The following is a 21,545-nucleotide window of genomic DNA, read 5'->3' as shown; positions in this document are numbered from 1 at the left end:
TTACCTGATGCAGCCTTGCAGAGTAAGTCTGGTATCATTTTCAATGTCTGATCTCAGAACTTTTGAGATCAAAGTGAGGAAGGCCTAGTTTCTTTTCTTGTCACAGTTGCAGAAAAAGGATGTCTGGGTCAGTAACTTCAGTTTAGGATAGCAAGTATAGAAAATTAACATTCAGTCCACCCATAATGGATCTCTTATGGATAATCCTGCCAGAGCACAAAAATAAAAAGTGTATCCCGACTTGCATGGAACTATGGCTCTAACCCTTTTTCACAAAGTAAATAATAGGTTTCCCATATAAACTTTCCCAACTCCCAGGCATGGCCTAACTCCCTCAACTTCTGTAATGCCTCCATTCCTTTAGGTTTTCAAGTCTTCATCTTGGAATGTCAGGATACTAGCTTCAGCAGTTTCCTCATCTTGAAAAGTAAAGGCCATTAGTAACCAAGACAAGGAGTAACAGTTTTGTTTGCCACCCTGTACAGTGAATGACAATTGTGTACAGTGAATGACAAAAACAATTGCCACTGTAAGAGGAGCAATTTCTTTGGCATTTTCAATACCTCAAAGCATAGAGACTTCTTTTCTCATGGAGTCAACTGCCTTTTGTCTTTTTCACTCAACTTTTATGGTTAATACTTTGAATTCACTCTCCTGCTTTCTCATTAATAGAACACCAGTTTTATTCAGAGCAGCAATGCATACAGCTTCAACATGGTATTTCTCAGCTTCTCTTATTGGGTGGGGTTATGGAAATTGGAATATTCCAAAGTGTTCTGCAACTTTTTCTGGATCTTAAAAGGGGAACCTTTTTATTTTCCATGCTGCCCAGGATCCAAGAATAAAACCTGAAATTCCCACAACCATATTTGACCTTGGGGTATAATCAGGTTCTGGGGATAGAAAAAAATTTCTAAACTGCCTAAACCTTCTATCATAAAGCTACACTTCCCAAAGATCTGTATTGGTTCTCTAGACATCACTGATATGAGCACCACAAAATAAACTACAAGTAACTATTAAATTTCTTGTAACATGAGCAAAAACACCTCAAAATGCTGATTTATAAAAATATTATTAAATATGTTAACTATTTTGCAAGCTATAGAGGCTTATTCCCTGTGGACTATATAATAAAATAGTAAATAAAAATGTTAAGTGTACTCTGAAAGCAAAGTTATCGGGGAAAAGGTACGCAGGAGAGATTTGTTAGTTGGGACAGCAGATAATACAGAATATAAACTATGGTTAGATAAACATGAAAAAACAGAATATACTTTTAAAAAACAGATGTGCGTAATAACCAAATATTTTTCAAGAGAACAATAATCACTGAAATTAAAGACTACAAATGCAAAAAGCATGAACCTAAATTGGGTAACTCATTTGGGAAAAACACAAACTATGAAAAACATTCTTAGGAACTGTTGGGGAAACCTAAACATGGACTAGATATATTATGGAATTATGGTTAACTTTACCAAGAATGTATCAGAGATGAAAAGCACAAAAAGTGGTAAGAAACTTTACAACTCCCATCAATTACTGTTCATTTTACTATAGTACTTTAAATACCAAAAGTACTATTTTTAGGTATATTTTTATGTAACTGTTTATAATCCATTTTGTCCTTGAGTTTCTTCTAATCAGAACATCGAAAAAGGCTGACTATGTGACATTAACTTTTTAAACTTTTCTATAGACTTAAGTCTTCACACATTACAGAATGGAATTCTGCTGGAAACTTTCTGGGAGGAAAATCCAATACATACACCACCACATCAGACCAATTAATCTTGCAGTATTCTAATACTGCATTTTTACCAAGTCTATCCTTGCATGTCTTTTGACATCAAATCTGTATCCTAGATCCTATCATAGACCTGATTCAATGTGGGGTTGATAGCCAGTGAAGTTTGAATTCACACTTTTTTCATTACTTTCTGCTTTTTTTCCCCAACTCTAAAGTATTAACTGCAAGATGTACTTTTATAAACCATCAAGAACAAGTAAACACTTTCAACTATGACAATAGTCCTTACTAAAAATAAAAATTAGTTACAGAAGCCTTTTTGAAACTTCAGTATCAACTTCTTATAAATAAAATTGCACTGCTTGGCATTTGGTGAACAATTCTTTGCATTATAGCTTATGGACAGTTTCCCTGCTTAGGTCCCAAGAAAAACTTGGTTGCCACTAATGTTAAGAAAATATGGAAGTGTGATTATTCTTCCAATGATTATTTCCTCCCCCTCATCAAGTTTATATCCTTCTGCCTTCGTATGCCTTTTTGCATAGAAGTAACATTTTGTTGCTGACCAGTCTAAGACACTTTAATATTTTTTGTAAGACAATTATAAATAGCAATAAATGCATACAATTATTAATTGAATTCACACATGGACAAGCAGGGAAATATATCAACAGTACTGCCTAGCCACCACAGTTTTTAAGGTGCCACAGATTTTCAGACATGCTAAAATGATAGAACTGCATCCTACTGTTGATATCCTCATAACTGACTCAGGAATTAGCTTTTGTGATACCATCTTCAGATCAAATGACTTGCCTATGATTCTAATGGGTGTCTAAACCAAGATTCAGACATACTTAAGAGACAATTCCTGTTCTCTCTCACGATTTATAACAACTGAGACGCTGCCTTGTTGCAAGAGTTAAACACCACCGAGCCAAACATTTCCAATGGCCAGTTTATCAGTATGCTTTCTTGTAAAACACGTTGAGGCTGGCCTGATATGATTAACTTTTATTCAAGCAAGAAATGCCCACAATAGATTTAATTTTCTATTAGCATGTTCTCATTTTGGCCAAAGTTTGGTTTCTTTAACATTCAAAACATATCAAGGTAGGCAATGGGGCTATAGGGTAAGAACATTATACATAACCACTGATGGAAAGCTGATTTCAAATACAGCATACGATTTGAAACTGAACTCTTTGAACTGTTCCAAGAAAACTTATCTATAGGCAAACACCAGTAAGAAAATCAAAGCTTTTAACAAAGCTAAAGTATTAAACAAAGTACTTCAATATTCCTCTCTGTATATTTAAAACATCTTACTATTTGTTATTTTAAAAAGACTTTTATGCATGATTATATTCTACTGAAATAATGCCAATCTTTGCCAAAGACCTATATAAAAAGTTAGGAGAATAACAATTATATGAAGTTGCTGATTCTCCACAAACATGAGGCACTTCAAATGCTTAGGTTTTAGTTTAGATACATAGAAAGCTAATTTAATCATCTGGAAACAGGCTCACCCAAGCAGGTTTCCTTTTTCTATTCCCTTTTCATATTTTGTAGGGACTCTACAGCTTTGTTACCCCCAGCTCCTAACCAGAGGAAAGATGCTTTTTAACTGCAAGTAAAGGTAAAATGTGCGCCAAGCAAGCTGTCACAGGAGGGATTTGTTTCTTGGGAACAGAAGGTATCTCAGGAACATGTTCATTTTATACAAGTGCTGCCTTTACTCAATAACCTTAAAAATAATACTTGGAAGTCAACAGTTATCAAAATTCATTTAAAAATGTTACCTAATACCTAAACATAAATAACCGCTTTCATTAATACAGGAATAAGTTTGAGCCAATAAAGGGAAAATAAATGTAAACCAAGTTTATTTTGCTTTTTAAGTAGTGTTCTTAAAGCACTACAGCTTGGTAAACAATGTAAATTAGTATAAGTCATCTCAAAAGCCAGAGTTCTGTTTTGTTTGTTTTTAATGAGTTGTTAAAAAGATGCAGCCTATTCTAACAGGATAAATATTTTTAACCATTTCACTTTGAGTTAATGAAGGCTCACAAATGAGCAACACTCCTCATTGAGGAAAACAAAAAGCTGTTGTCGACAAGCGACAGCACACACACACAAAAACAAAAAGAACTGTGTAAAAATAACTAACTGTGTTCCCATATTTTTTGAAGTCGTTTACAATGGGATGATATGCACATGATCTTGCTGCAAACTTGCCATACAGACTTGTAATACATGTAGTCTAGACAAACAATTCAGTCCAAGAGGTGCTAACTTCAGACAATGCAGCACTATAATCCTTTTAACAACGCAATCTGTTTTACTCATTATCTTTTCTTCTAGACTGAAATACAGGCTAGAAAGAAAATGCTCCCTAATTAAAAACTGGTATTGTTTACAGGAAAAAATTGTATACTTTCGCATCAGAATTTACAAGTATATGTTCAAATTGGATTTGCCTCCTCCCCCCATCCCAGCCACAAAATGGGGATGAAGTTAAAATTTTTAAAAATGCCGTAATTTTCAACTTCATGCAAACTAAATAAAGATGACCAAAACAAAAGCTTAAACAATGGAAGGATATTTCACAGAAAATTTCTTATACAAAAAACACATAAGAAAAAGGGCCACTAGGTGACATTTTAATTTACAAATTGGCATCATTTTGGTCGACAAATATCCAGATGCTGTTTTCATCTGCTAACAAGAGTTGCAGAGGAAAAGAAAAAAAGAAGAAGAAGAAAAAAAAAAAACAACCCAGCATGACTTCTGATTTTAATCACACATTTCTTCTGGAATCTCATGTGGATTGAGGATGCCTGGGACAGACATCTGAAGTTTGTGTTTCTCTTCCTGAGCCTGTCGAAGGGCTGTTTCTCGTTCTTCCAAAAAGAGATCTGATGTATCTTCACCTGCAAACTCCTGTGAAAAGATAGTTAACTGTCATCATACTTAGCAATGTAATTTATCCATCAATCGTTGGGCTTAAATTATATATATAATTCTACACAGTTGAATTAAAAACTAAATGTGTTAGTTGGGAGGGAAAGATTACAAAAGAGGGATAGTATAATGCCCCATATAAAACATACTTCAAGAGCAATGATAATAAGAAAGACTAATGATCAAGTTTAAGTATATTATCAGTGTCCTCATAGCTATGTTATCAATCTTCATCCTTTATAACTCTACGAATTAGCTTTTTTTTTTACACCTAATTAAAAAAAAAAAACTTTGTATTTTGGAGGGGGGGAAAACCTGCATATGTTATGTGTGATCAATTCTTATTTAATAGATAAGGACAAGAATTCATCAACTCTTTTTGATTTCTTTAAAACACGATGTGATACAACAAAAATTCCTCTTCCCATAAGTCAACAAAGCATTCTAACAGCAGTAAAAAACAGGCTGGTATCTGCTAATCATCATGGTTCCCCCTAAAATGAATTCTGTACTAACAATGTGGAAAATCCCAAGAGGAACTATCAATGTAGTTCCTTCCCCCTACTCCTTTAAAAATATCTATGGGATTCAATCACAATGTTGCAATAGACATAAGTTACCGCAAACATTTTAAACCTATCTCCTCTTCTGGCCTTGATTTAAAGTTTTCCTTTCTGTAATCTATCTCAAGAGTAAGACTGTACATTATTTTAAAAGCACACTTATTTTGCTCATTACAAAAAGTGGTCAATTCTGGATGCAAGAATTCAATCAGTATTTACTCTCAATATTTCTGAAACTGCAAATAAAATACATACCTTTATCTGTACCAGGAAATCCCGAAGATGTTCCTTGAATGCAGGAATATCCTGATTTAAGCTGAAAAGTCCTGTCACAAAGAGCTTTACTTGAGCGCTGCAAGTTAAAACACAATGATTAATCGCTTAAAAAAAAACCCTGAAAAAAATTTAAGTTTATAAAAAGGGATATTTACTCTTGTAGATGAGGGAATGCGGACTTAAGAAGATTAGCCACATATTCCTGAATAAACATTTGGTTGTTAACTGGATTTCCAGGATTTAATGGTGTACTTATTTTTCCTTCTTCAACCAAATTAAACATATATGCAAGGATAGATGCATGCATTGTTAAACCTGTTGATAAGAAGGACATCATTAAACTCTAAGATGTAATAACAATCAGAAGGAACATAGAATTTTTACAGCTTTAAATTCTTACCAGCAGTATGCGAGGTGTCTGTCACAACAGAAAAGATATGCTGAAGAATATCACAAAAATAAGTCTGATAAAAACTCTGAGCTGCAGCTTCTTCTTGTGCAACATTTTGTAACAATGTAAAAAGTATCTGTAAGCCTAAAAGATATAAAGCCAACCAAGTTATTTCATACTGACAACATTCACAATAGTACTTCAGCTATTAAACAATTCAAAGTCCCTCTTGTTTTTTTTTTTTCTTAAACTGAAGACAATTATTTGCCTAAATTATCTTGACTCAGTAATGGAGTTAAATTAGAATCAATGACTGCTTACTTACAGACTAATCTAACCATTACCACCTTTCCATTATTTCTTAAGGTTTAGTTGATTCTCTCCACATCCATTACTGATGCACTCAAACAAAACCATGACAAGTGAAGTGATGATACCTCTTGTCTGCAACTATGAATACATAGATAGATGGGTGTCTGTCTTTAAGTGTCTGTATGTGGATTGTGGGTTGATAGGCAAATGAATAAAGAACATCATTTTTATGTTATTTACCTGTATCTGCTACATTCCTCATGGTATGTTTGAAAGCCCAAATAATAGAATCCAAAACAAGCTTAAACTGTGCAGGTGGAATAGCCAGGAACGCTGGGAAACAATGAGAATTGACAGCCTGAAGTAGTAAGAAAAAGTTCGTTCTGTGTTCAGGATATTCTTCAAAGTCCTAAAAATAAATGGTGGGAACAAAATAGAAGTTTCAATGCCTTAAACTGTATTAGATGGAAGAGGGAAAGCAAGCCCTAATTCATTATAAATATTTGGAGTTGTTAGTGGACCTAAGATATATGGCCTACTGAAAGTCAAACTCACAGATAATACAATTCACCTGGTAAGGGAGAACAAAATTACTATCCATTACACAAATGAATTGTCAATATGAAGGAATACAAGGTCATCTTATTATAAAGAGAACTTAACAAAACCCACAAAGACTGTCACATTTTCTATTAGCATTGAGACTTGCTAGAGATGTGCTACCACTTTAAAGTGACTTTGAGATCAGTAACACAGATTAGAAAAGTCTACTGTGTAAAATGTGTACACGTATATTTACATGTTTTTCTTTTGGTTAATACATTTTCCCATTCTTTATAAGCATATACTACACTTTACTAAAAACCCAGTGACTAAAATGTTTCAAGTTTTAAATAAATGCTAGCTGCTATTTGAATAAAAAACTTCGGCAAATTTAAAAACAAGTACTTTTCTTAAGTACTTTTCTTATCTAGAAGTTCAAATGTTTTAACATCAGAGCCTAAAATTTATGCTATGCTCATAGACAGCCATCATTTACGCTTTTAAAAGTTATATGAATAACTGTAAAACTTGCCATTATGTAACTGAAATGTAAAATGCATACCTTATTTATCATATTCAATGTGCACTCAAAAACAGCATCAAATATTTGAGGTATTTCAGCTGTTATATGTCCTCCTAACTTGTTGACAATAATAGCCATAGTACTAAGTACTTCTGGCTCTCTAGCAGCTGGGACATTTCTCTGGTAATCAATGAGAACTGCATCCAACAAAGGAGGAACAAAATTTTCAGCTACCTGTTTAAAAAAAATAAGAAAACTTTTAATTTTAATCCAGGCACTTGCTAACTTACTAAGCAGCTAGGTCAATGTCACCTTGTAAGACTTAATTTAGGCTGATTATCTACTGAAAAATGGAAACTCTTATGGCTTTAATTCTGGTGTATTAGAACTTTACAAAGAAAAATCAAGAACTCAAAATAGGCAGAAAAGGGCCATGGCCATTGTACAGTTTAAATCTATACTTATTAAAGAAAACTGGGGCCTGCAATCAAGTGACTAGCTCTAAGTATTATGGCAGGACCAGGATTCTAGGGATACTGTGTGTCTGTGTGTGAGGCATGGGGAGGGTAAAGCCTAACTGTACACCAAAGTATTCATATCTAACCAAAATCAGACATCCACCATCAATGCTTTTTTAAATTTAATGAATGCGAACCGATAGTTTATCAGAAATAATAACCATTACTTACTCTCAAAAAAGGAACTACACTATGCCAGAAAGACCGTGGTAGGCTTTCCGAGATTCCCAATAAACAGTCTAAGGTGTAAACTCTTATGTTTTATAATACATCCTCCATTAAGATGTGCTCAATAAATATGATCATGTTTCATTTAACTAAACAGTAATAGTGTCCCAATACACAAAACAGGCCTAGTAAGATTTGAAGGATAAGCACAAAATTATTTTTCTTTTACTTACTAGGTTTTCTCTTAACTAGAACCGATTCTCCCTTCTTTTTCTTCCTTTAAGTTCTACTCAGACGTGATTAAGTTGTACAAGTTTACTTACATACATCATGAAATGATTATAGAAGATAAGTTTAGTGATCATCATAGATATCTTATATATAACACCTCATATAGATACAAACAGAAAAAAAGTTGTGATAAAAATGTTTTAAGATTTACTCAACTTTCTTATAAAACATACAGCAGTGTAAATTTTATATACCAGGTTTGTACGTTACATCCTTTTTTTGACCTACATGACATTAGTTCCTATTAACACAGTCTAGTGATTTAATATTTTTATACATTCTAAAATGATCACATTAAATCTAGTTATGGTCTGTCACTATAAAAAGATATTAGTTCTTGACTATTATACACTATTTCCCATACTGTATACTTCATACCCATGCCTCACTTATCCTTTCCTTGCCCACTCTCATATTTCCACTCTTAACATTGAATTTATTTTCCTACACACTGGATCTGAATTATTTGACTATCTTTGAATTCACAGCCCCAAAGTTCAACATAAATCTTAGCTGCAAACTAGTTTGATACCTTGGTAATTTCCTGAAAAAATTTTCCATTATCAATAGGAACAGTAGTAAAATATCAAATTTATGAAAGTAAGTAGCGCAGTTTTCAATGCTACTTCCACACAATAGTGATGAACAGGAAAGGATTTATCATAATGTTCCAAGGACCCAAAGAACGAAAGGTTTAACAATAACTAAACATAAACAGCTCTCCCAAGTTCACGCATATGGAGCTAGTTACTTTCTGAAAACCATTTAAGACTGACAGGAATAAGACAACAAAAGAGACTTTCAACTAGGAAACTGCTTATTCCCACTAAGAAGGTAAACAGCTCTTATGACAGCTTTACAAATGGCTCCCAAAACCATCAGGAAAAAAAATTTCATTTGAACTCTATCCATGGAAAGTAAAAATGACCCAAAAAAAATCACCACCCTCCCCCTACCAACAGAAATTTCTTTGGAAGAAGGCATATATCTTGGGCTTCCCTGGTGGCTCAGCGGGTAAAAGAATCTGCGTGCAATGCAGAAGACCTGTGTTCAATTCCTGGGTTGGGAAGATCCCCTGGAGAAAGGATCTTACTATTTTAACAAACTCCAGAACTCCAATAAATAGAATGCTATAAAGTAACACCAAATGTAAACATCTAAATTACCTTTTAAATAGCTAAATGCACACATTCTAGAGAGTGCAGTATCAACTTTAAAAAACAAAAATGACATCTCACTTACCATCTGTGGATCATTAGACCGGCTCACCCAACCAGATATTAACTTTAAAGTTTCTCTTTTTACTGTTCGCATACTTCTAATCAATGGTTGCTTTGTAACCATCTCACCTAAAAAACAGAATCAGGTGGAATCCAATTTGACAACTAAAATTCTACACTGGCAGTGTACTTCAGATAATATTTGTTTCCACTCTCCATTAGAAAACCTAAAGACAAAGAGTGCTAGTGCTCATTTATGTCCAGCTCTTTGCAACCCTATGAACTATAGCTTGCCAGAATCTCTTGTCCCCGGGATTTTTCCAGGCAAGAGGACTAGAGTACTAGAGTGTGCTGTCATTTCCCCCTCCAGGGGATCTTCCCGACTCAGCCACCCAGAATGCCCCAAAAAACGAGAGGACACAGACTAATTTCCTGGGAAACGAGACTAATTTTATAAGGGAAAGGGGCAAGTGCGACTCATTAAAAATTGTTGAAGATTGCCTAAAGCATGGGAGGTATTTTGTCAAAAGTGCTAAATGCTTATGGCTAAGGCAGTGAATGTAGAACTGACTTAATATATCATTTCATGAGAATTCAGAATTGCTTACCATTAGCTTGAATAGCTGCAGAAATATTTTCACTGAGGCACTTGTATACATTAAGCATATCTAAATAAATTCTCCCAAGCTGAATCACAAATGGGTGTCCAACTGCTTTGCAAGCTCTCACATTTGTTTTCAGTATGCTACCAAGTTGCTTGACTGTTTCAGGATCTTTAAGTATATCCACATTCTGTAAGAACAAACCACAACTCCATTTATTGTAACAGAATTCTTTTTGCTGAAGCAAAAAAAATTACCCACATTACTACAAACCACCATCACATATATAATCCTAAAGTGTAAAAGTACTGCAAAAGTCTTTATCACTAAAGAATGGAGGAAAGTATTTCCCAAAATATCATCCAAACAGAATAAAAATGTTACCATTCTTTCAATGTGCAAAAGCACACAAAGCACTATGGATCAGATATACATGTCAAGGTACTAAATTTACTACTTTTGTAAATGTAACTTTCTTAGATTCCATCAGAACTTTTACAAAAAGTAACTAAAACTTACTTTGGTTGCTTGCTGGATTATGCTGTCCCAAACCTGATTAGGAAGTAGCATATATTTTTCTATCAAATGTTCTTGTACTGTTTGGTCTGTTTGTGCACCAATCATGTACCCCACAGCTTCATAAAATGTATGGACCTATGTTAAAAGACAGACATTTTACTTGTATACATCATAATAAGGAAAATCACATACAAATAATTCACTTACACACTTAAGCTAATTTTGTTAACATGTCAGTGATAAACAGTAAATCAGTTTAACACACTTCTGATTGAATTTCTGCCTCACTATAAAAATTAGAACACAGAAACACTTGAATTTAATCCATTAGTGGCGTTCTACCCCTATTAATGAATTCTCATTAAAGCAGTAGTTATTTTCTAAGAAAAATATGCTTACTGAAAAAAAGAAAAAGAAAAATATGCTTACTGATACACATACCTGTTGAGGCTGAAGATCACAAATTATAGTGTTAATGTTGTTCAAAATCTCATCAATAAATGGCATTACTTCTCCAACCTGAACCTGAACGAAATGCCTGCGGCACTTTTGTGCTATTTTAATGAAAGTATCACAAGCCATGTCCTGGACTCCATCGTGGGTCTCTTAACAAAACAAAAATAAAAAAAAAAATTCAAAAAAATTTTGCTTTTTCCATTAAGCAAAAATAAAATCTATTAAGCAAACAGGATTTACCATGCATGAATTCGAAGAGTTTGTTAACTACTGTCTTCAAAAATTTCCAGTGAGCTCTTAAAAATCGTGGATATTGACCTACTATGTACATGATATTTGATGCAATAATAGCTTTATTATCTTTGCCTCTTTTCTGTTCACATAATCCTAATAGATCCTGTAAAGTGAGAAAAATTTCAGTCATTTACAGTAAAATACACTATCAAGGTTCCAGTTCACACCTATCTCTTGCATACCTTTATAACAGTAACAAGAAATCGCTTTTCATCCTCTTCATGCATTGCTCCACTAATGGAGCCTATTGCCCAACACAATGTATTCAAATTCTTCCATGACCACTCCGTACCATTCACTTGATTGTGAAGCTTCTCAGTCATTATTCTTTCCGTATCTACATAATCCAGATGAGTAAGATAAACTACAAGGAAGGAAAAAAATTCCATGTTTTAAAATGCAAAACTTAATGAGCAAAAAAGATTTTTACTAAGACCAACAGCACCCTAATAAGGATGGCTATTAACAGACTCAGAAACTAAGCATGCCTTGTTGCCTAAACAGTATTTCCACAAAAGAACAGAATTTTTAAAAATAAGGATTAAATTAGTAGTATTTATTTACTTACCTAATGTTTCTCTCATATTCTTATACAAATTTATGGAATCTGTATCCTTCATGAATTCTCTTACAACTTCTCCCTGATCATTTTCTACAACTAATACTTCCTCTGGTTTAGCCATTCTACTAACCATTAATAAACGGACCTATTCAACAATTAAAAAAAAAAAATCTGTTAGATCTCTGAAATCAGTTACATCAAATATAACTCCCACTCTCAAAAAAATGGCACTCAACACCAACATACCGAACAAAATCATGCCCACAATATAAAACAATAAACATACTTAAAATGTAACTCTACAATAATTTTCAATCTAAACATGGACAAAAATCAACTGTTAACTTTCCTGCATCTCATTTGCATTCCTAACAAACTCACAGGTTGTGCTTGGATAGATTCAGCCAAAAAATAAAAGCCAGCATTTTCATTTGGTCCTCCAAAATCAGAGAAAGCACACTCAACCACACACTGTTGTTACCTTGGACAATACAGGCAAATACAGCTGTCTCCTAGGAGGAACATCAAAATGCTGACTTCCAGATAGCAATGGAGAGGCAGACGTTGAGAACGGGCTCTCTCTATAGAGTTCAGCTGCCAGGTGATTCCAGTACTCAAGACAAATCTTAAAGATTTCAGTTTCCTCTACTTCGGATACCAACAACATATAATGAAGGGCCTACACAGAAGACCAAAACTATTAAAACAATCCTTAGACATTACTAATCAACCTTAAACGGCTTTCCATTTGCTATGTTAATGGGAAATAAAATTTCACATTGCTTTTTGTACACTCTCAAGTTTCATCATTTACCAAATATACAGTAGAAATTGTATAGGAGCAAAGTGTGCTTTCTTCTGACATGTCCTACAACATGCTAAGAAACTTACATGACTGTAAAAAAATATGGACATCAAATGATATTTGGTAACAGCAAAAGGGAGAAATAATTGAAATGCTCAACAGATGAACAGACACAAAAAATGATGTATATCCATAGGGATATTATTCTGCATGAAAGGGATGAAGTACTGACATGTGCTATAACATGGTAATATGTTAAGTGCAAGAAAGCAGTAACAATAAAAGTCCATACATTATAATTCCAGTTATATGAAAGGTTTAGAATAGGTAAATCCATTGAGTTGTAAAGCAAATTACTTGTTGCTAGGGACTAGAGAGAAGAGCAGAATGGAATGACTTGTTTCAACAGGTACCTTTATCCTTCGTGGGTAATGAACAAATGTTTTAGAATAGATAGATGGCTGACAACACTGTGAATGGACTAACTGCCAGTCGTGCAATCTGTGAATGTACTAAACACCACCCACGCAATTTAAAAGTTGTATGTTGTTACACCTCTATTATAAAATAAGGTTTTTAGACTTTTCATCTTAGAAATGACCCATACGCACATTTATTGGAATTTAATTTTCATTATAAATTACTGATCTGGCATTGAATAGAACACAGAAATCAGGATACTTGGCTTCTGACTAGAATTCAGAATTGACAGCATGTACTTGTATTGTGCAGACAAATAATAAGATATGTCAAAGAGTAAGTCAAAAGAATTTTAGAACAAAAGCATAGTTTAAATTATTATTAAAAAAAAAAAAAAAAAAAAATTATTATTAATTTCAGAAGCCAAAAGCTCCACAAAGCCTACCTCCATGAGTGTTTCCCTGAGATTTAATCTTTTCTCTATAAGTTGACCATGTTCTTTAAGAAAGGTGCAGAGAAACAAACTAAGATTTTGAATAAAGTTCTGTTCATCATCCTTTCCATTTGAGTATGCAAGTCGAATATTGGTATTTAGAGGAAGCATCTGCAAATTTAAATATGGATCATAAGCCTTCAAAATAACAACAAAGATACTACATTTAAGTTCTAAATTTCCCCCACATTTTATTAATTTTAAAACATATGGAGTTAAATAGCTATCTTTAAAAAAAATGCCTTGGTCTATTATATCCATTTTTGTACCTTTCTGTCCTAGCTTTTGTTTTTTAAATCAATAGCATAGTAAGATTTCCTTAAAGATGATCCTTTGAAATTTTTCCTAAATCAGTTTTCCCACCTTAGTGTTATTAAAAATGTTCAAATATGTAGTTGATTCAGATTACAAACATATTATGTAGCAATGTAGTTTTATGATTAACCTTCTAGATAATTTCATATATACCTAGTCAAACTAGGACTTAGCTGATTCCTTTATTTAAAAGATGGAAGGTCAAAGGCAGAATATTAAACCCCAAGTGACCAAAACTTTAAATTCTTCAGAAATTAATTATCAAAACATTCCCAGAACCTTTATTTCAAGGATTCTCAAAATTTCTAGCTTACCCTTCATTTTATATAATAAACACAAAATTGCACTGATCTATTAATGTTAAGCTGTGGTGAAATGTTTCAACTGAAATCCAACTTTTTCTAAGGCACTAAAAGTGTTTAGTCAGTTTAATAAGAGTGTTACATTACCTGTTTTAGCTGCATCATTGTCAGTGTAAATAGCGTTACAAATTGCTCCTCATACTGGCTTACACTCACGCCAGCAATCTCAGTGAGGCACTTCAGAGAGACATTTCGAAACATTGGAACATTCAGGAACTATTTTAATTAAAAGAATGGGGGGAGAGAGGGAGCATAAAATTAAATGGCCTGGAACACTTTACTTAAAATTAACAATTAAAAAAACAATGAAGGATTTAGAAATCAGGAACACTGGGGGAAAAAAATCTGGCAAATAGGTGGTGATACAGGTTTTTGGTACCTATATTTTAAGGAAATTTCATTATCCACCCAATGGACAGTAAAATTTAAAAGCAAACTGTGCTTTCTTTTGATGTGTCTTTAGACATCTGAAAAACACGAAGTTGCTTAGAAACTTTTCTCATCATCTACTACATGACTTTTAAAGACATGTTTTCTGTATAATCTGAAAATATTATAATTGTTTAAGATTCTAAGAGATCAGCAATATACCTAAGATTAACAAAGATGTAGGGAACTGGCTCTTTCATATTTTATTGTTAAGAAGGAATAAATGTAGCCTCCCATTTGTGGGTGGCAATTTGATGAGCATCAAAAGCCTTAAAAATGGACATACTTATTGACCAACACTTACATGTATTAAAATTTGCACAAAGTAAGTATCTGTACAAGTACATAAATGCCCAACATTTCCCGTGGTATTGTTGACAACAGCAAGCAATTTAAAATAAACTTTCTATTGATAAAATGGTGGCTCCAACATAGTAAATTCACATTAGAACATGACCCCATCAAGTCCTGAACTACAAAGCCCCAAATATAAGTTATAATAGTCTGCTTTTAGAGGGTCTTGATTAAATACATAATTTATTCATTACATTTGATTAGAAAACATCTGAAAATACAACCAGTTGTTAATTGAATATCTCTGGATAAACAATTACAAGACTTTATATAGGCATTACATGCTACTGCAAACAATTAGTTGTTCACATAGAATATAAGAGACTGCCTAGTAAAGTGACAGTATCAAAAGATTCTGACACTGTTTTTAAAAATCAGTAGCTGAAACTGCAGAAAAGTTCTCAGCAGTTTTCTCATCTCAGAAATAAGGCTGATTATGGTTATGAATGCAGATTGGTTTTTCTATTCAAAAGCATAGTTGTGCAAACTTTATTTATAAGAAAATAACTGAAATGCATTCACATACCTTATAAATTAATGTGCTGATTAACTTGGTCTCAAAAATATATCCAAGCGGAATCCAGTTAAGAAATCTGAGCAACGTTTCTAAAGTCGCATGTACAAGTGGAGCATTTTGGGAATTTTCCTACAATAAAAACATGTTTTTCAATTAACATCTTCCTATAATAATATAGTTATTTTTTAAAAACTGAAATTAAAAACACTTACCATCACAAACTGACAAAGCTGAAAAATTTGTGAGAATTCGTTGCACATGCTAAAGAAAAAAAAGTGATCAGTTTAGAAGAAATGCTGTAACTGTTTAGAGTAACAACATTTCAGCAGCCATTAAAACCCGAGTTACTTCTATTTATAAACACAGGTATCAATAATTTCATCGAAAGTTATGAAGTTGGGACTTTCCTGGTGGTCCAGTGGCTAAGACTCTGGCTTTGATCCCTGGTCAGGGAACTAGAACCCACATGCCACAACTAAGACATGGCACAGCCAAATAAATACATGTGCCGTGCTTAAGCTGCTTGTGTCTGACTCTTTGCAACTCTACGAACTGGAGACTGCCAGGCTCCTCTGTCCACAGGGATTCTCCAGGCAAGAATATTGGAATGGGTTGCTGTGTCCTCCTCCAAGGATCTTCCCAACCCAGGGATCAAACCCAGGTCTCCAACACTGCAGGCGGATTCTTTACTGTCTGAGCCACCAGGTAAATAAATAAATATTTAAATAAATTAGTTACTAAAACTATGAGTAAATATTCTTTTAAAACTCACCTATAAAGGGCATGTTAATTTCCTTTCTTAAAGGTTTGGTTTTTATGTCATCCTTAATCTATTTGAAAAATTTCAATTAACATAGTCTTTTACTAATTTTTTTAGTTTGGTCATGCAGCATGGCTTGCAGGATCTTAATGACCCAACCAAGGATTGAACCAGTGCTCCCTGAAGTGGAAATTCTGAGTCTTAACCACTGGGCCACCAGGGATATCCCTCAATCTAGTCTTTTATTTTTATTATTATTATTATTTTTTTAATCTAGTCTTTTAAATCCAGACAGTTGAAATAAAACTCTCCAAATGGAAAGAAGCAGTGTTAAATATCCCTAATCCATTGTGCTTACACACCGAACCAGAGATAAAAATTCTAAATTCTGAAGCTAGTTTAAACACACAAAGGTAAAATATTTGTTCCATAATGACTAAACACATTTTTATTACTATGTTGAAGAAAATAAAATCTGCCATGTTTCTGGTGTTAACTATAGGAAAATGGATAAAATGTAGGAACAGCAGAATTCAGTAGACATTTGGACACAAGTCATATCCTTGGACCTGTAATTAACTAGGCACCATATAAAACAGACTTCCAAGAGCTTTCTGGGAATTCTTAATCTATATTCTTTCCACATAACATGTATGAAGTTACTTTGCTGTAATACCATACATATTTTTCAAGCCTCCCCAATTTAGAATATTAGGGTATTTAAGCATTATTTAAATTTGAAGTAAAAAAGAATTTAAAATGTATTAACTTGTTTCTTAAATATTTATAATCTACCTCCAATTTCTTGAAATTGTTTGAAAAATTGCTTAAAAATTCTAAAGCAATTACTTGCCTGTCTTTTAAATGCTTAGCTTTCACTTGGGTTATCTGTCCACTAGAAAAATCAAATACTTCTTCACTCAAGAGTTTCAGAATCACCATATTATTCTGACAGAGACTTTCACTGGTCCGACTTGCTCCAACAATGTCACTGATAAAAGTTGGCCAGTGTTTTGGCCACTCCTGTTTAAGTATCTAAAATAAAATAGAAAGTGTTAATTTCTTTTCACTTGTCAAGTGCAAATAAACAAACTTCATAGAAACTGTGATACCAAAAGCAGAAGCAAATTATCAACCACCCTTCATTTTGTTCCCCTTTATCAAGACAGGAAACGTTCCAGTCTCTATATAGAATATACTGAGTAGAAACTACAAAGTCCTATGTCTTAAATGCTCCATTCTCAGGAAGATTTTTGTACATATTTTAAAAGTTATGTAAATTAAAAATTTCTAGTTAGATATATAGAAAGTTTAAAAAACAGGTAAAGTATAAAGATCAATTAAACGGATGCTTGAACTCAAAGCAATTTTTAAATGCATCAGTTAAGACTGAGATAGCTGACATGGAAAAGAAAGAAAAAATATGAGGCAAAAATTTTTTAATGAGTCCAACCCATATTGGAGCCAAAGAAGTGAAGTTTTTACAGTACTTGTAAATACTGTAGTGCTCTTTGTAAATACTACCACAGCATATTAACAACCTTAAATGTTAGACAATGGGCTAACTATTGTAAACACTGTGAGGACTACTATCACCACTTTGCAAGATGTTTAGTTAATCAATAAAATAGAATACTTTGTTCAATTTATCAGCCTAATTCTCAGGAAAGCACTTAATTCTCAGGGAAAACAATATATCAAGTAAAATCTCACCTGAACGAGAATCATATTTAACTTCCCGATATATACCTTTTCTTTCTAAGAAAAGAAAGAAGTTTAAACGAGGACTTAAAAAAATTGATATAATAAATAACAAATGCAGGCAGCCCCCCATCCATGCCCGGCAGAAAGAACAAAGTGACTGCAGATCTATCATAAATGATTTGCATATGTGTCTATATGTCTGTGACAGAAGTGGGTTTAAGATCAAGATCCAATATTTAAATGATTTTACACTCTCACAGTAGCTTCCAAAAAAGCTCTTACCTCTACACAAGTTGGGTCAGATGATGTCTTGATAATGAGGCCCACAACGTATTTCTTAATCCCTATTAAAAAAAAAATTATTCAGAACTTTATAGCATGCTATAAAATTGGGTAGGGGGAGGGCAGAGTAAAGATCAGATCAGATCATACACCTGAATCCAATCACCAGTTATGACATTATGGGGAAAAATGTGTACTACTACTTTTTCAGTTTTGTGAAGAAAGACAAAATATTGGTTTGACAACTATGAATTATTATCTTCTAAGATATTCTTTAATGCTACACAGCCAACTATACCAAACTGTGATTTTTAAATTAAAAAAAAAAAACAACAAACCACAACGGGAAACTTATGATTCCTTTAAAGAAACACAAAGTCAGATGTTAATCCCTGTCAATTTATTTACAGCACTAAGCTAATCCTGTAAGTAATTTTACCTTGTTTGTTCTACAATGTAGAAAAAAAAGTTAAGAAAAAAGTTTTTATTTATATTCTTAAGGATACCTTTATAGCATTACCTATTCTTTCAACAGTTAACATTTCATGTCTTTGATTTTAATTTGCATCATTCAGAATTTACTGGGCATCTATCTACTATACGTCCCCTCCAAATTTTAAAGTAATGTAGTTCACCTTAAATTAATATACCGAAAGGATCTGAAACAGGATTTCCTAATCCAACAAATTATCTCTCCCTATGAAAAATAAAGACTAATTTCACATCTGTTTAATAATTTAGTTTTTGCCACCAAATGCTTTATGAAGACTTTCAAATTTTCAAAGCTATCTGAACTTCAGAAATACAAATTAAAGTTTATAAAACTGTGTCCCAACTCTCATCTAACAAATCTACACTGGACTCAATATCCATTGACCAATGCTAATTTATAAGAAACAGCTACCCAGAAATATAATCAACCCTAGGAAACAAAATGCCTATTTGATTGTAAAACTACCCCAATAGAGCAATTTTCATGATCATGTTAAGTGTTAAATTCACTCTTTGACCCCACGGTTCCTTCATTGGTAACTGAAAATTATTTCTATTAATTATGGTGGAACTGGCCATTTCAACATTCCAAATAAAAACAAAACTTTTAAAAAGCATTAATTATAAAAATATTTTCCTAATTGATGAAAAATTTCACAAGTAAAACAAAGACACATAGTAAAGGTTATTAATCAATTGAAAATGTAACCTTAAGTATTATCAATATCCACAATATAAGAATCATTTGAAAAACTGCCTGCCAGTTACCAAAGATTTAACTATATATACACAAACACATATAATCCAGTGAAAACTGTTACTGACATTTTAAAAACTTCTACACTAGGCAAAGGCACCAGTAATAACTGTTGTAGACAGGATCCACCAATGAACATGCGGTGTGTGCTTAGTCAGTCGTGTCTGACTCTTTGTGACCCCATGGACTGTAGCCCACCAGGCTCCTCTGTTCATGGGGATTTCTCCAGACAAGAATATTGGAGTGGGTTGCCATGCCCTCCTCCAGGGGATGTTCCCAACCCAGGGATCGAACCCAGGTCTCCCTCATTGCAGGTGGATTGTTTACCATCTGAGCCACCAGGAAAGCCCCAATGAATGAACTGAATGATAAAACAAATCGGCAAAACTTCCAGGACAAACTAAGTTGTTAGTAGGAAAAACTAAATGGTATAAGTACATTCTGTACTTATGGGGGCAACATTTTAGACAACGTTTCTGTTGTCTAAAATTATTAAAAAAAAAAAAAAAAAAAAAGAGGCTTTGTGGACACCCAAAATAAAACCAAGCTTAGATTCAATAAAGTGATTTAAAAAGAAAGAAACACCCAGAACTAGGGGAACTAGTTTTATTTTAAAATGAGTGCTAAATCATACCATTTAGTTAGGATAACCCACACAACAATCTCGTGTCCTTAATATCCATTAGATCATATCAAAACAATTCTGGTATTGTTGACCTTTCTGCTCTTTAGAGAAATTACTGTCATTAAGGCCCCTAAAAAATTAAGAAAAAGAGTCATTCTGAATAAACAGAAAACATCACTCTGAAACCTCTAAATTCAGGCAAAAACATCGAACAGTAGTGGAACTACAATTTCTACCTCCATATGAGTTTGGAGGCTTCTCTCAGCCTCAGAAGAAAACAGAATCAGACTAAGTCTACAACTCTAATAGCAACTAAATAACTTTTTTTCAGAGACTTCTGAAATTCATGTATAAGATGGAGTAAAGAGCAAAAGATGAAACGGGAAAAATGTGAAATAAGTAGTAAATACACACACACAACCTGTAAGGATCTGAGAGACAAAACTAAGTCTCAACTTAGTATCACTAAATATCACTCTAAAATGATCAGTGTCCATTCAAAGCACTGAAACTACATGTGAAGACCTTTTCCATCAAGTACTGCAGCACACAGTGTCTGTTTAGAATCTCCTCCTGCTATGCACCTTGTATGATTAAGTACCATAATGCCCTCCCCAAACTTCTTCCCATTATTTACCAAAATTAAAAGAGTAAAAGAAGTCAATTAGGAATAGTTTTAAAATTGTGAATTACACCTTTGAAAAAAGAAATGGTGGGAATCCCCTGGTTGCCTAGTGGTTAAGATTTGGGGTTTTCACTGCCATGGCTTCAGTTCAATCCCTGTTTGAGAGGTAAAATTCTGCAAGCCATGTGGCTTAGCCAAAAGAATAAATAAATAAATGGTGTCACACATATCAAGGTAGAAAAGTCAGATGTTTACAAGTAACAGAGAAAGCTCGGCTTCTGAGATTTAACAGAAAACTATCCTAGACTTGACAAAAACAAAACTCCTTTATTCCCAGCATCTCTTTCTTTGTGCCAAATGAGCTAACTCATCTGCCAGTTGGGGGGAAAAAAAATTTTCAGTTTCTTCAGTTGTTTTATAAATAAAACAAATTTCTTAAAACAAGAACTATCTTTACAAGACTTCATATCCAATAAAAACCATACTAATCAGACATTATCTCTTTCCAATTATTCAGAATGGAGAGACCAGGATACTCCTTCCAGCAGCCTTCTAAGCTCTTTTCTAGAAACCAAGAAAACTTAAGGACCATCCATGCATAGTTTCTTCAAAATATGGTACACTAGTATAAAAATGCCCAAATACTC

At 33.4% G+C, this 21,545-nt stretch overlaps 1 protein-coding gene across 1 annotated transcript in view; it reads right to left on the bottom strand.

The window, feature by feature from the left end:
* Positions 1-3,625: 3,625 nt before the first annotated feature.
* XPO1 (exportin 1) overlaps positions 3,626-21,545 on the bottom strand; it is a 41,007-nt gene continuing 23,087 nt past the window's right edge. The window contains exons 5-25 of the mRNA XM_043917699.1: positions 18,400-18,461; positions 18,127-18,171; positions 17,267-17,448; positions 15,866-15,914; positions 15,663-15,782; positions 14,441-14,569; positions 13,629-13,787; positions 12,440-12,637; positions 11,965-12,103; positions 11,579-11,760; positions 11,343-11,499; positions 11,088-11,251; positions 10,647-10,781; positions 10,134-10,317; positions 9,548-9,654; positions 7,368-7,562; positions 6,503-6,671; positions 5,960-6,094; positions 5,715-5,874; positions 5,539-5,635; positions 3,626-4,699 (exon numbers count right to left, since the gene is read on the bottom strand). Of these exons, the coding sequence (XP_043773634.1) occupies positions 4,553-4,699; positions 5,539-5,635; positions 5,715-5,874; positions 5,960-6,094; positions 6,503-6,671; positions 7,368-7,562; positions 9,548-9,654; positions 10,134-10,317; positions 10,647-10,781; positions 11,088-11,251; positions 11,343-11,499; positions 11,579-11,760; positions 11,965-12,103; positions 12,440-12,637; positions 13,629-13,787; positions 14,441-14,569; positions 15,663-15,782; positions 15,866-15,914; positions 17,267-17,448; positions 18,127-18,171; positions 18,400-18,461 (2,915 nt within the window). The 3' untranslated portion in view covers positions 3,626-4,552. The remainder of the gene's footprint in view (positions 4,700-5,538; positions 5,636-5,714; positions 5,875-5,959; positions 6,095-6,502; positions 6,672-7,367; positions 7,563-9,547; positions 9,655-10,133; positions 10,318-10,646; positions 10,782-11,087; positions 11,252-11,342; positions 11,500-11,578; positions 11,761-11,964; positions 12,104-12,439; positions 12,638-13,628; positions 13,788-14,440; positions 14,570-15,662; positions 15,783-15,865; positions 15,915-17,266; positions 17,449-18,126; positions 18,172-18,399; positions 18,462-21,545) is intronic.

This window comes from Cervus elaphus, chromosome 11 (genome assembly GCF_910594005.1).
Source record: "Cervus elaphus chromosome 11, mCerEla1.1, whole genome shotgun sequence".
Lineage (NCBI taxonomy): Eukaryota > Metazoa > Chordata > Mammalia > Artiodactyla > Cervidae > Cervus > Cervus elaphus.
This window is presented reverse-complemented; position numbering and strand designations above follow the sequence as displayed.